At 38.9% G+C, this 14,686-nt stretch overlaps 1 protein-coding gene across 6 annotated transcripts in view; it reads left to right on the top strand.

Annotated features, from left to right (window-relative positions):
* The window catches only part of TBCK (TBC1 domain containing kinase), a 266,911-nt gene that overhangs the window by 199,044 nt on the left and 53,181 nt on the right, over nt 1-14,686 (top strand). For all 6 annotated transcript variants that reach the window (XM_054484087.2, XM_054484088.2, XM_063663960.1 and 3 more), the window contains one exon: nt 9,836-9,995. In XM_054484087.2, coding sequence (XP_054340062.1) covers nt 9,836-9,995 — 160 coding nt within the window. The remainder of the gene's footprint in view (nt 1-9,835; nt 9,996-14,686) is intronic.

Raw genomic sequence — 14,686 nt, 5'->3', positions numbered from 1 at the left:
GTGCTCTGAAAGTGTGGGCTCCTCTCCCCCTTGAGTGCCCGCTATAGTTCATGACTTGGCACTCCTGGGCTGCCCACTGCAGCTCTGGGATGATCTCAGAGTTTATATTCCTTCCCCAGCTTAGAAGCAGTAGAGGAAGAGATCTTAGTAGTGGTTGTGGCCAAGGGTCATTTTTTTGACTCATGGGGGCTCCGCCCCAGAGAGATGCAGGTCATCAATCACTCAGCGAAGTCAGCCCAAAATGGAGATTTGTTCTGTGGGCCCAAGCCAGGAGTTTCCTGTCTGGTGATGAGTTTTGGGGAGTGTGTGGGACCTGTGGGAGATGGACTGGCCTCCTCTCCTTGGTTCAACTGCAGCTTGTTGGAGGTATGGATAAGACAATTAAGGTCTTTGCTTCTTCATTAGTTCAAGGGTGGCAAGGGCAGTTCCACTGCACAGACAGTGGCAGAGAGGCTTTTATTTGCCCCTGGAGGCTCTGTACAGGGAGTTGCTGAGTTCGTACTGGCTCGATAGCTCTGGTCGGGGTGGCTGGAACCCCAGGCCTGGAGGATCTGCCCAGTAAGGAGATGTGGGAACAGGAACCCATATAATAGTCTGCCCACTTTTCTGTAGGGCTGCTGCAGTATGCTTGGGGCCCACTCCAGGCCCTAGTCATCTCGGATTTTCCAGAACCTGGAGGAGTCACCAGTGAAGGCTGTGAAACAGCAAAGATGGCAGCCTGTTCCTCCCTCTGGGAGCTTTGTCCCAGGGAGGTATGGACCTGTTGCTGGTTTAAAGGCTCCTGTACAAAGTGTCTGGAGACCCTGGTTGGGAGGTCCTGCCCAGTGAGGAGGAACAGGATTAGAACCCGCTTTAAAAAGCAGTTTGTATTCTGGCCACATTTTGGTAGAGCATCTATGCTGTGCTGTGGGATTCCTTCTGCTTTGAGTCAGCTCTGACTGTGGTTTCAAGGCACTTGTACAAAGTGGCTGGAGACCCCGGTTGAGAGGTCCTGCCCAGTGAGGAGGAACAGGATCAGAACCTGCTTAAAAAAGCAGTTTGCATTCTGGCCACATTTTGATAGAGCATCTATGCTGTGCTGTGGGATTCCTTCTGCCCTGAGTCAGCTCAGACTGTCCAAAGCCTGAAGGCTGGAATGGCTAAGATGTCTGAACAGCAAAGATGGCAACCCACCCCTCTCCCTGGGAACTCCTTCTTAGAGAGGTGCAGTGCCACTGCTGGTAGCTGGCTGGATCCCAAGCCAGTAGGTCTTATTTTGTGAGGTGCCATGGAAATGGGGCCTACGGGTTGTTGCTACTCAGCCTTCTGGATTCGGCCTCTTTCCTACGGGTACATAGAGGAGTCTAACCTACTTTGCCAAAGCTGCAGCTACTTTTGCCAGAAAGCCCAATAATAATCTAAGGCTTCAGGGTCTCCACCCATGCCTGAGCAGTTGCTCTGCCAAGACTTCATGTAGCTCTGTCCGTCAGACTGAAGACTGAAGGCCCTGGTGGAGTGGGTTCACAAGGAGATCTCCTGACCTGAGGGTTGCAAAGACCTGTGAGAGAAGTGTGTTTTTCTGGGGCCACTCATTCACTCACCACTTCCCTTGGGTGGGGGAGTATCCCCTGGTTCCATATTATTCCCAGGTGGGTCGTTGTCCTGTCTTACTTTTCTTCATTCTCTAATGGTCAGGTTATTTCCTTGATTAGTCCCACTGCAAATACCTGGATGTTTCAGCTGAAGGTGTGGTATTTACTTGCCCCCTTCTGTTTTTCTCCATGAGAGCCACACTCACTAGCTGCTTCTAGCCACACACACTAGCTGCTGCTTGAATAGATTGAAGTAAATTGACTTCTAATAATAGCAGTCTTTAAGCTCTTACACTGTAACCAAGCATGGTGCTAGTCCTATGATGTAGATACTGTTGTTATCTCTGTTTTACTGATAAACTGAAGCTTAAAGAGGTTAAGCAACTTTCCCAAGGCCATATAACCAGTAATTGCAGAGCCAGTCTTGTGCTTCTAAATTTTACACTATTTTACAGGTGCCTATCTGGTCTCTGCATAGGGACAGTTAAGCATAAACAAGATTGAAACAAATAAGCTAATAGAAATTAATGAGTCAGTGAGACATGCATTGATTCCTCTACACTATATATATTCATTCAGATGTTATACACATTTCTTTAAATCTTACACACAAAATAAGCTGTTACCTTCAGCACCTGTGTGTATAAGAGGACTAATCCCAGATACCAACTGAACGAATCTACCTGTAGTTATCTTTATACAGATGTAGCCACAGAATTGAGGAAAACTGAAGTATTTCAAATTTTAGAAAGCAATATTGCAACACTTTGAGGGAGGAAACATGATAGAAAGATCCTTTCCTACTATATTGACTTAATTTATAATATTTAATTCATTCAAAATCTTTTTAATAAAAATTTCCCTAAAGCTACTAATATGCTGATGTTTTTTAAAGCCCATTGAAATTTTAATAATATTTTTAAAGTAATTATCTTTGTACATAACTCTTAATTCTTACCAAGGTAAATCTTCGCAATTGAAGTCTAGGATTTATGTGACTTTAACAATCTGTTTAAGAAGTGATTACATATTTAATACTAGGATATTTTTGAAATAGTTTTATTTCTCTCTTGCCACAAAATGTGACCCTGTGCAATATGAAAAAAAAGAAACTTTCTCTAACACCTTTTCCTTCCCCAGAGGAAGTAAATTATTTTTGAAATGTTGTTCAAATTATTTAAATGTCTCTGTATCATGTTTATCTTCTGCTTTGCTTTTATACATCATTTAAATGGGAAGTCTTTGCCTAACACAGTTCTTACATCTTCATATAGGTGAAATTTTTTTTTCCTAAATTATGCTTCCAGGAGATTTAATGTCTAAGAATATATTTCATCTCGTCTTTTTTTTTTAACCTATGTAAAATGATTTAAGTGATTGCTTATGAAAAGGAGGGAGGCAATCTTATCCACAGGCAAAATAAGCTGTCTACCAATAAATTTAAGGGACAGCCTCACTACTACCACCAAGCCCCCTTCAGAACCTTCACTTCATGCCTGAAACACTACTGTTAAGGCTTCAGTCATTTAGCTTGTGTTATGAATAGTCTCATTTAAATACAAAAAGCCTGCAAGTGGTAATATTTTAATCTATGTTCAGTTTGTGTGATTGTAGGAGAGAAGCAGCACATTAAGGTGCCAGCAATCTTAGGGAACTACCTAAACCACAATGTAAGCCAAGGGAATGGAGAATACAGAAAAAGAAAGCTGAAGGACATGAAGACAAACTTTACCCACTTAACAATAAAAACATAATCCCAAAACCTTAGAATAAGAAGAAACCCTAATGTAGTCTAAACTCTTAATATTAAAGCCAAAGGCTCAGAGAGGCAAAACAGCAGTTTTTGTTGAAATCACATTTTTTTGTTTGCTTTTAGAAGATAGAAACATGAAATGTTAATCTAGGTAAAAATCAAGTCAGATATATTTGTTCTTCAGTATATTTTGAGAATTTCAAAGCAAACAAAAATTGCATTTTATAAGGAGGCAATAGAAAATGTTTTCATGTAGTGACATGAATTTCAGAAGTGATGTTAATAGTTTCCATGGTAATACACAAGCAAACTCTTGTTTTCTTTAATAGTTATAAATATTTAGGGTTTCAGTTTTCTTGGAGTTCATATTAAAAGAGGTCTTAGTCATGTAATTGTGGATCCAACTTATTTTATCTGTAAACTGAAATACTTTAAAGGAATGTTACTCATTTGCTTGAAATCAAGGCTGAGTTTTTGCTCAAGGCTGAGCTTTACTTGTAAAACTCTTACCTTTTGATTTAAAAAAAAAAGTTAGTATCTAAAGACAACCTCAGGCTTAAGCTTGTTTTTTGAAAAACACATAAACCCAGTTGTATTCATTATTTCATTACGGCACATTCATCCTTAGTGAACTAGTATTACTCTTGTCTCTTTGTCCTTAATAATTGATTTATAAAAACTTCTTCAAAGCAATTTAAAGATACTCATGAGCAGAGCAGGATAGATACTGATGAGAAGGTTTAGTAAGGTTTTTTTCATCTCATTTGGGCTTAGGTTCAATCTATCTAAATTAAAATTTCCATCCAATTGTATTCCCATATTTGAATGGGCTTTGTATAATGTGGGAGTATACGATAGCAACTGCTGAGGAATGTCTTCATGTCTGGATTGTTAGTTATGAAAGGTATATTAGCTGTTAAAGAGCTCCTATTTGCTGTGAGAACCATCCATGACCCCAGTTCCTAGAGTGCCATACAGTCTCATTCAATCAGCCAGCCAGTCCTGTTTGAGGACCTGCTTTGCCAGGCAATGGGGATATAGAGTTTAATTATAGCACCCCTGCCCACCAGAAGCTCACAGTCTTATAACTAAAATAGATACATGAGATAGATAATTGCAGTATAATATGAAATGGTCTATGTCTGAAGCATACCCAAATGTCATGGAACTATAGGATGGGCACCTAAATCAGGTGATGTCTGACATGAGTCTTAAAAAACAAGTAGAAGTTAGTAACCTAACAAAGAAAAGAGAGAAGGCATTGAAAAACCACATTGTTTGAGGCCCAGAGAAGGTGAGACGGACACATTTAGGAAGTTAAAAGAACTGTGGATGAGCATGTCTGGAATATATGAGAATTAGTAATGAAACTAGAGTAGGTAAAAGTAGCTTCACTGAAAATGTCTCATAACATGCTAAGAAATTTGGGTTTTATTCCAAAGGCAGTAAGAAACTTAAAAAAATTCTAAACAGGTAGGTGCCATGCTCAGATTTTTATTTCAGAAAAATTACTTTAATGCATTGTAGAGGATGGATGAGGGTAGAGATAATCTTGCAGGCAAAATTAGGATTGAATTACCCAGATATTTGACGTGTATAATCATACATTCATATCCTGTCATAAAGAGTGAGGTCCCTAGCTTTTCCCTAAATAAACCAGTTTTAGTGAGCCTATGCTGAAGAAAATTGAGAGAAATTACTTTTGTTGCTGTTTCTTTCCTTTTTCTCAAAGTGTGTGCTGACAAAGGGAAATTCTATATCGTTGACACTTGCAAGCATTGTTAGATACTGGTGCCACTGGCTGGGGTGGCCAGAAGGCACCTTAGCGTATGTGCTGCTGATACTAGTTACTCCAGGTTTGGCAAAATTCTGAAATTCATTTACTCACCAAATATGTAAGCGATGTTCTAAGCATTCTATTAATCATTGTAAGAGATTCAAAGATGAAATAAATATAATACACATCGTTCCTATCAGTTGTTTAAATAGAAGTCATTTTCATTAGAAAATTTTATATAAAATCAAATTGCTGTTATGAGAGATGTACAGATACTGTGGGAAGGGAAACTTTCATGGATGAAACATTTGAAGGATGGAGGTTTGAATGTGCAAAAATAAGGAGAAAAAGGTATTTAGGCAGAGAAAACTACAGGAGATAGAAAACATATTGGTAACAGTGCATGATTTAGTTTGGTTGGAATTAAAGTAGTTAGGTTCTATTCATGAGGACTGAACTGAGAAATACGGGCTTTGTCCTATAGGTAGTCATGGAAATTTTCTCAGAAAGGATACAATAATCAGAACACTTTGCTTTTAAATTTTTTCTCTGTCAATATTGTAAATCAAGTGTATTTCCAAGGGAAAAGACAAAAGTTGGAGAAAACAGTTACTACAGTAGCTTAAGCTCAAGACAAATCAATATCTGAAATAGGCAAGGGTTAATGGGAATAAAAATGTGAGTACAAGATTTATTAGAGCAGTAGAATATTGGATGTTGCTATTGATAAGATGTTGGAAATGAGATTTTTGACTGATTGATTTGGGGTATGGCAATGCCATTCAGAGTATCAATAGATTTAGCAAAGAAAATCATGATATCTAAACATCATTTTTATATCAGTTAATGCTATTTAGTTATGGTATGTATGAGAGAACTATGGGTTTAATTTCATATTTCTTTTTCACTGTTGATATACTAAAGATAAAACTTTCAGTTTGGGCTGAAAGGTCTATAATACTAATTATAATTAGTTAACCCAGCAGACAAACAGCCAAAAAACAAAGGTAGGTAGATCTTCTTGACTGGTTTGGTGAAATATTGGTGTATGTTGTCTTTAAAGATATAATGTCACTAAGTGTGGCATCCAGCAAAAATGCTGTGCTCTTTTAGGATGTAAAAAAACATGAGCTGGTTTCTGTGTTGAATTTTAAATAATATTTTCAAGGAATTTTCAAATCTTTTTGTAAATTGAAGAGTCTTTCTGAACATACTCGGTTACCTACCATGTAATTTACCTATACACTGTACCTGTATTCTTATACCTGATTTTTTTCTGTTTGATTGAAGCACAGCATATCTACTTACAGCATTGGTTTGTAGACTGAATTATGAATACAAGAAAGTTTTAATATCTTAGAAACCTAGAAGATAATATACATCATCCCTACCTGTTAATGCTATTCTGATAATCCAACTTATTTATCGGAAGTTTACAGTAATTTTTTTAATCTGTGCATTGGGCTATCAAATTTTGTTTAATGCAATATTTTGATTTTGTTCTAAGCACACATTCAAATGCTTTTGGTAATATCTGCCAAATGGAATATTGAGCTGAATGGCTTATTTGCAGGGAGGGGTACAACTTACTCCAAGACAGGGTAAGATATATAGTGTAAGGTCACCATATGCCAAAGGAAATTCACATGTTTACTGGAATATATCCTGTAGTGCATTCAGGGTAGTAAACAACCATATTCAAACACGTGGTGAAGTGACTGCTACAATAACTAGATGCTTTTATGCTTTCATAACTATTATTATTCCAGTCTAGAGATTTCATTGTAATTACTGCTGACATCTGTAATGATGTTTTTTATCTTTTAACTCTTTCAAGTATGTCATCAAAAATTCTAATTTCCTATGAACACTGGAAGTTAAAAATTAGTGTTTATGGATACCATTGCCACTTTTACCAAAACCTAACCAAAAATTGTAATGTCATTGTTGGGATTACAGTATCATGATATATATGTGATTGGGGCTAATCACCCCATAAATACTTCGGCTACTATTTCCTTAATAGTAATATTTCCTCTGAACTGGGTTCTTTGAAGCTGTAGCTTTTCAAATTCTTAGTTTATAAAATAGCATAGTGTCTGACTATTGAGTATTACACTCATTATAGAACCTCTTTAAGTGTGGTTATTCTTTACCCCGTATCTGTGTTTATGTAATGAGAAAGGCCTTTTTAAAATGTAAAACATTCGTGTAGAGCATTCAGATTTTTATCTGTATTATACAGAAAGCAGTAAAGTGACAGCCATACTTCTAAAATATGTAGTGTTGCATGTTCATCTCTAACCCTACCTTTGTGTGAAGGTCCTGCGTATACTTGTTTTCCACTGTAATACAGTGAAATAAAACCAAAGTTCTTAGAGCATGGAAAAATGTGCTTAACTCAACATATTCTCTCTCACTTCTCTTTCCTTGCCAGATTTTACTCATGACTGATGACAGTCAACTATGGTCATTCAGAGTCATCATATGTCAAAAATTTTCTTCTGTTTCCCTATTTATTCTTTCTAATAAAAAATATACAGAAATCTGTTGTTTGCTCAGTTTCCAAATACCTCATATTTTATTCTGATTATGAAGGACTCAACAAGTGAAAAAAGTATTCACCTACCTAGATTTACAATATAATCTGACCACCTCTCAAATGTCTAGAAGTTGCCTAAAGCAGTTGTATTTTATCTAATGCTGTCTGTGTCACATGGGAAATTGTATTGTAGGCAATGTAAATACTTTCCAAGGAAAATAGAAAAGATTTCTAAATAACCAAAGTTGTCTTCATTATCCAACTTATAAAAACAACAGGCTATTCATTGTAAATATACTTATTTATAACTAGGCCAATCTCATTCTCCTCTGTTTTTTGCCAGTAATGCATTCTCCTCTGCTGTTTGCCAGTAATGATAGAAGATTTAGAGGTTTGACCACCATGTCTACAGACATTCATGCTTACCCAATCATTTTTGTGCTAGAAGTTTCATGACAAGAGTGTTCTTGGATGAGTGTTCTTAGATATTATCCAGGACTTTCTGGTTGAAGTAGATTAAGAATAAGGAAAGTGTGGTTTAAAACTCTGTTTCTTTTGTGCCTTATTTACCAAAGTATAGCCTAAAAAAGGTTTGGAATCATTTTGTATTTTGAAAAACTTTCTCTTTCAAAAAAGACTCTGTTGCCATCATATTTTGTGAAGCATTTTAATATTTAATCTAGATTTTTTAAACAAATAATCACAAGGATAATAGGATAATAACTTTATGACATACTTCTAGTAACTGAGTTTAGATTAAAATCTTCTTTAAAGGAACATAATAAATAGGTGATATTGAACCTATAAAATCACCTTAATACTTATCTATGATTATAGATATAGCTACTAGGTATGGTTATTTAGCTATAGATGGGTACTTTTTTAACCAAATACAGTATTCACTGAATGTATCTATTAAACAGTTCTTCTTTTAGAGTCAGGGCCTTCTAATTTTCTAATACGTGGCTGAACAAATTTTATGGATGGCTGAACAAATTTTATGGAAGAGGCACTTAAAGGTGACTTTACATGTAAAGCTTAACACAGTCTGAGCATTATCTTTTATGTCTTTTATTTCCGATTTTCAAGGGAGAGAATTTCATTGGCTCAGCCTGCATCATATATCCACCATCACCCTCCCCTCCACCATCCTGTCAGTCATGGTTGTAGCAGGGTCATCTGATACCAACACGACAGCCTAGGCTCACCCTTTCCTCAGGGTCAGTGGTTGGTGCTCTTCCAAACAAGAAAACAGCAGGTAGGCAGGCAGCCCAAACATGTCTGCTACAGCATTTGACCAGGATAGATTTGTATTGCTTTTGCTACTCTAAACACACTAAAAAAAGAAAAGATGTTCATAGTTGAAAAGGTTGTTTGATAAATATGGAAACACTCTCTGGCAACTGATTCAGGCCTCACAGGTGTAGATATAGGTGCTGAGAATATATAAGTTGTTAGGTTCTTAGTATGTGTTATAAAAAATTTTCATTTTAAAGTAGGTCTTTACTGAAAATAAAAGTACTTTCAGTTTTTTTAAAAAAGTACCATCAGAGTAATTATATTCTGAGAGAAAAGTCATTACTCTTCAGGAAAACTGCAATTGGGAATATTGAATAATTAGAAATGTTTGAAAAACTAATGCTGACGAAGTTCAAAGGTAATCTACCCATGATCATAAATTCTCTGCCCATTCTAGAAAACTTCAACTAAACAATGCCCACTGGAATGTTAATGTTGATTCACTCTCCTTTCATTTTTCAGAACTTATTTACAGTTCTTTCTCTCATTATTAATGTCATATCCTTTTCTTTAAAAAAAAAGATGAAGCAGCAGCTGACTAGAAAATTTAAATTGTAAGATATGTAGTCCATCTCCACCATCTCCACTCATTATAGAACTTCTTTAAGTGTAGTTATTGTTTACCCATATCTGTGTTTATGTAATGAGAGATGCTTTTGATATAAGATCCTTTTATATCTTTGGCTAGTCATCTTCCTTTCTCTTTTCTACTTCATTTTCAAATTTAACTTTTTTTCTTCTCCTGGAGGTGCCTTACTTCATTTAGATAAAATACTCACATGAGCTGGAAAATGTTTAGTACTATCTTCTGGGAGTCACTTAGCTCTGTGAGTTTCCCTCAGACACTCAAGACTGCACACAAATAAATGTTTTCCTTAAACTTTCCTTCTCAGCTTTATTCGTGGTCACATTTCAGGAAGCATCAACATTCCATTCAGTGCTGCCTTCACTGCAGAAGGGGAGCTTACCCAGGGCCCTTACACTGCTATGCTCCAGAACTTCAAAGGGAAGGTCATTGTCATCGTGGGGCATGTGGCAAAGCACACAGCTGAGGTAAGTATATTCAGAAATGTCATATGTACATATGATGAGTGATTTACCTGCCTTCTATATGAATGCTATCTAAAAGTATATTTCTTCAGGAGTTGGTCACAAATAATATGAGCTTTGAAGATTTGTCTGTGTTCTTATATGGAAGAGTTTGTCTGCCTTTAATGGAAGCATTTTTCCGTCAGTGTTCAGCATCAGAATCAACAGTAACCTTAAAAAATCAAAATGATAGCCTAAGGCTGTTTTTTTCTAACTGCTTTCTGAAATTGTAAAGAAGTAGCTTGAATTCCCTCCATTGGAGAAAAATGGTAGTGTTCAAGTGTAGGCTCTGAGAGCTGGTCATGATGAGATTTGTTAGATTTAGAAATTGTGTTTACTAGAGACTCAAAGCTTTTTGATGATAGAGAATTCAGGAAGAATGTCAGCTGTCAGACATGAGAGGTACATGAAACAATAAAATGGCTTCCTTCTTCCGTGGCTATGTTCTAAGCAAATTGAAAAATGAAACAAAAAGTAGCACATGAAGGCCAAAAATGTCTTTATTTTTTAATAAAAGACAAGTTGAAGACTGTAGCTTAGTATGAGAGCCAAATGGGCTTACTTAAAAACAAGCAGCCAGAGAAGGTATCTAGATATAGGCAACATTGAACAAGTACAGGATCTTTCTCTGAAAGGGAAGAACCTGCTCCTAGAAAAGTAGCAGAGGTAACTTGCTCCCTACAGACAGCTTTTTTCTAAAAGGAAGATAAGCAGGACTGAGCCTTCCCAAATTTACCTATCAAATAAATCCTTCAACCTCCCAGGGCACAGAGAATAGAGGGACAAAAAGAAAGGCCAGGAATATGCTTAGGAAAATTCTGTCATCATGGAAATCAGGAGTGGAGACAAAATATTTGCCTTGATTGTACATATTCCTTTGAGCACTCCTGAAATGTGGTCACTGAAAATTTCAGATTAGAACTTTAAAACTTTATTTTTTTTTTACTCTTAGTAATCAGAGAAATAACCTAAAATGTCTTTTATTATAAAAACTAATAACCACACTTTGTTGAACATTTGGAAACTATAGAGAGACCAAAAAAGGAAATAAAAAGTATGCATGATTTTACCACCTGGGAGGCAAAAAACACTTCTTGAATTTTTTTATTGGAAAATTATAATTCCTCCATTCAACTCAATTCTGATATTAGCTAAAGGTAACCCTCCTATCCCCACCTGCATACACCCAATACTGATACAAACTCAGAAAAAAGGAAACATGAAAATACTTTGCTCTTTTATTCCTAGAGCGAGTGTGTATGAAGTCCATGTAAACAACATGTAAGGGTTACATTTAGAGAACTATGCCATATGATTTCATAGTAAGGAACTAGGCTATTGATTTTTCCAAATTTGATGCCTTCACTATAATTTTTAAGTCTTTTAAGTTTTTGCTTTTCAGAGATCAAAATCGAGAGGAATAGAAATTTCCCATATACCCACTATCCCACACATGCACAACCTTTCCCATTATCAGCCTCCCCCATCAGAGTGGTACATTTGTTACAACTGATGAACCTTCATTGACACATCATCATCCCAAGTCCACAGTTTACATCAGAGCTCACTCTTGGTGTTGTATATTATTTTTAATTTGGAATAAATTTTTATTAACTTTTATTTTAGGTTCAGGGGTACATGTGCAGGTATGTTATGTAGGTAAACTCATGTCACAGGCATTTGTTGTACAGATTATTTTATCACCTAGGTACTAAGCCTAGTACCCAATAGTTATTTTTTCTGCTTCTCTTCCTCCTCCCACCCTCCACCCTCAAGTAGGGCCCAGTGTCTGTTTTTTCCATCTTTGTTAGAAATTTAAAACTTTAAAAGTCAGATTAGAACTTTAAGACTTTTGATCATAAACCATTTTAAGCATCCAACAATCCATGTCTCAGAAGTACAGGACTGATAGCAGCATTAACTTTTTGTTTGTTTGTTTGTTTTGAGACGAGTCTCGCCCTTTCGCCCAGGCTGGACCACAGTGGTGCAATCTCAGCTCACTACAAGCTCCGCCTCCCAGGTTCACACCATTCTCCTGCCTCAGCCTCCCGAGTAGCTGGGACTACAGGCACCCACCACCACGCCCAGCTAATTTTTTCATATTTTTAGTAGAGACGGGGTTTCACCATGTTAGACAGGGTGGTCTCAATCTCCTAACCTCGTGATCCGCCCGCCTCGGCCTCCCAGAGTGCTGGGATTACAGGCATGAGCCTCCACACCTGGCCAGCATTAACTTTTGACACTAAATGAAAGTCATTCTTAATGATGAAACTTAACTAACCATACTAAAGAAGTATGCAAGTGGATATTAACTTCTAAGTTATAAATTACTCACCTATCTTTTATATAACTATATCTACCATCCAACAGAGAACAATCTAAATACACCTATTTCAAAGAAAGTCAGAATAGTAACTCATATGGTTTGGCTATTTGTCCCTTCCAAATCTCATGTTGAAATGTAATCTCCAATGTTGGAGGCTGGCCTGGTGGTGAGAGGTGACAGGGTGCTGGCAGCCCTTGCAGCCCTCACTCGTTCTTGGTGCCTCCTCGGCCTCAGTGCCCACTCTGGCCATGCTTGAGGAGCCCTTCAGCCCACCACTGCACTGTGGGAGCCCCTTCCTGGGATGGCAGAGGCCAGAGCCAGCTCCCTCAGCCTGCGGGGAGGTGTGGAGGGAGAGGCATGGGTGGGAACCAGGACTGCACATGTTGCTTGCGGGCCAGTTGGAGTTCCAGGTGGGCGTGGGCTTGGCGGCCCCGCACTCGGGGCAGCCAGCCGGCTCTGGGCAGTGAGGGGCTTAGCACCCAGGCCAGCAGCTGCGGAGGGTGCACCAGATCCCCCAGCAGTGCCAGCCCACTGGCACTGCGCTCGATTTCTCCCCGGGCCTTAGCTGCCTGCCCATGGGGAAGGGCTCAGGACCTGCAGCCCGCCATGCCTGAGCCTCCCCCCGACCCACCATGGGCTCCTGCACGGCCCGAGCCTCCCCAACAAGTGCCGACCCCTGCTCCACAGTGCCCGGTCCCATCAACTGCCCAAAGGCTGAGGAGTGTGGGCTCACGGGGTGGGACTGGAAGGCAGCTCCACCTGCGGCACTAGTGTGGGATCCACTGGGTGAAGCCAGCTGGGCTCCTGAGTCTAGTGGGGACTTGGAGAACCTTTATGTCTAGCTAAGGGGTTGTAAATACACCAATCAACACTCTGTATCTAGCTCAAGTTTTGTAAACACACCAATTGGCACCCTGTGTCTAGCTCAGGGTTTGTGGATGCACCAATCAGCACTCTTTATCTAGCTAATCTGGTGGGGACTTGGAGAATCTTTATGTCTAGCTAAGGGATTGTGAATACACCAATCGGCACTGTGTATCTAGCTCAAGGTTTGTAAATGCACCAATCAGCACTCTGTGTCTAGCTCAGGGTTTGTAAATACACCAATCAGCACTCTGTATCTAGCTAATCTAGTGGGGAGGTGGAGAACTTTTGTGTCTGGCTGATGGATTATAAATGCACCAATCAGCACCCTGTCAAAACAGACCAATCAGCTCTCTGTAAAACAGACCAATTGGCTCTCTGTAAAATGGACCAATCAGCAGGATGTGGTTGGGGCCAGATAAGAGAATAAAAGCAGGCTGCCCCGGCCAGCAGTGGCAACCTGCTAGGGTCCCCTTCCATACTGTGGAAGCTTTGTTCTTTCGCTCTTTGCAGTAAATCTTGCTACTGCTCACTCTTTGGGTCCACACTGCCTTTATGAGCTGTAACACTCACGAGGAAGGTCTGCAGCTTCACTCCTGAAGCCATCAAGACCATGAACCCACCGGGAGGAACGAACAACTCCAGATGCGCCACCTTAAGAGCTGTAACACTCACTGCAAAGGTCTGCAGCTTCACTCCTGAGCCAGCGAGACCACGAACCCACCTCCAAACATCCGAACATCAGAAGGAACAAACTCCGGACACACTGCCTTTAAGAACTGTAACACTCACCACGAGGTCCGTGGCTTCATTCTTGAAGTCAGTGAGACCAAGAACCCACCAATTCCAGACACAGTGGGAGGTGTTTGGTCATGGGGGCACATCCCTCATGAATGGCTTGATGTCCTCTCCATGGTAATAAGTGAGTTCTCACTCTGTTATTTCACATGAGAGCTGGTTGTTTAAAAGGCTGGCTCTTCCTCCTTTCTCTTGTTCCTGCTCATGCCATGTGACATGCTGGCTCCCTGTTACCTTCCACCATGATTGTAAGCTTTGTGAGGTTTCATCAGAGATAGATGTCAGCACCATGCTTTCTGTAAAAGCTGCAAAACTGAGAGCCAATTAACCATCTTTTTTTAATAGATTACCCAGTCTCAGGTATTTCTTTATAGCAACACAAGAACAAACTAACACAGATAATTGGTACCAGGAGTGGGGTGTTGCTATTAAATACCTGAAAATGTGGAAACAGCTTTGGAACTGGGTAATAGGCAGAGGTTGAAAGAGTTTGGAAGGCTCAGAAGAAGACAGGAAGATGAGTAAAAGTTTGAAACTTCTTAGAGACTGATTAAATGTTTGTAACCAAAATGCTATAGACGTATGGACAATAAAGTCCAGGCTGATTAAGTCTTAGGTGGAAATGAGGGAGTTATTGGGAACTGGAGTAAAGATTACTCATGTTACA

This window comes from Pongo pygmaeus, chromosome 3 (assembly GCF_028885625.2).
Source record: "Pongo pygmaeus isolate AG05252 chromosome 3, NHGRI_mPonPyg2-v2.0_pri, whole genome shotgun sequence".
In the NCBI taxonomy this organism is placed as follows: Eukaryota; Metazoa; Chordata; class Mammalia; order Primates; family Hominidae; genus Pongo; species Pongo pygmaeus.
Note: the sequence above shows the minus strand (reverse complement) of the source record. Positions and strands in the feature narration are given on the sequence as shown.